General features: G+C 35.8%; 1 protein-coding gene across 23 annotated transcripts in view; it reads right to left on the bottom strand.

Moving 5' to 3' along the window:
• Positions 1 to 452, bottom strand: part of LOC116851603 (bromodomain adjacent to zinc finger domain protein 2B-like) — a 401,190-nt gene that overhangs the window by 5,946 nt on the left and 394,792 nt on the right. For all 23 annotated transcript variants that reach the window (XM_032831181.1, XM_032831197.1, XM_032831190.1 and 20 more), the window contains one exon: positions 234 to 364. In XM_032831181.1, the coding sequence (XP_032687072.1) occupies positions 234 to 364 (131 nt within the window). The remainder of the gene's footprint in view (positions 1 to 233; positions 365 to 452) is intronic.

The following is a 452-nucleotide window of genomic DNA, read 5'->3' as shown; positions in this document are numbered from 1 at the left end:
ATATATATATATATATATATATATATATATATATATATATATATATACAGCTCATCTTGTTTATTGAAATTGTTTTATTCAATTAGGAATAATAAATATTCGTTCGCCATTTGCGGTTCGTTGAATCTTATCGAATCAGGGATTATGATTTTTTTTATGTTTCTAATGTACTTCGCACAAAACGTCGTTAAGCCAGCGAGTTGACAATGTTTGTTTGTTTTTAACGTAATCACCTAGCTGGTGGATGGTCAGAACTTTCACTTTCTCTGGTGCCTCCCCCTTTGGTATGACTCCTTCGACTACTATTTCTCTTCTTTGGTTGTTTACTGTGGCAATTAGAGCAATACCATTTCCCGCGCGGCATCTGCAAACGAAGTACAACGTGTACAACGAACTATACATGTGTGTGTGTGTGTGTGTGTGTGTGTGTGTGTGTGTGTGTGTGTGTGTGT

This window comes from Odontomachus brunneus, unplaced genomic scaffold, assembly GCF_010583005.1.
Source record: "Odontomachus brunneus isolate Ranch 3 - 2012 unplaced genomic scaffold, Obru_v1 Obru_scaffold_180, whole genome shotgun sequence".
Lineage (NCBI taxonomy): Eukaryota > Metazoa > Arthropoda > Insecta > Hymenoptera > Formicidae > Odontomachus > Odontomachus brunneus.
This window is presented reverse-complemented; position numbering and strand designations above follow the sequence as displayed.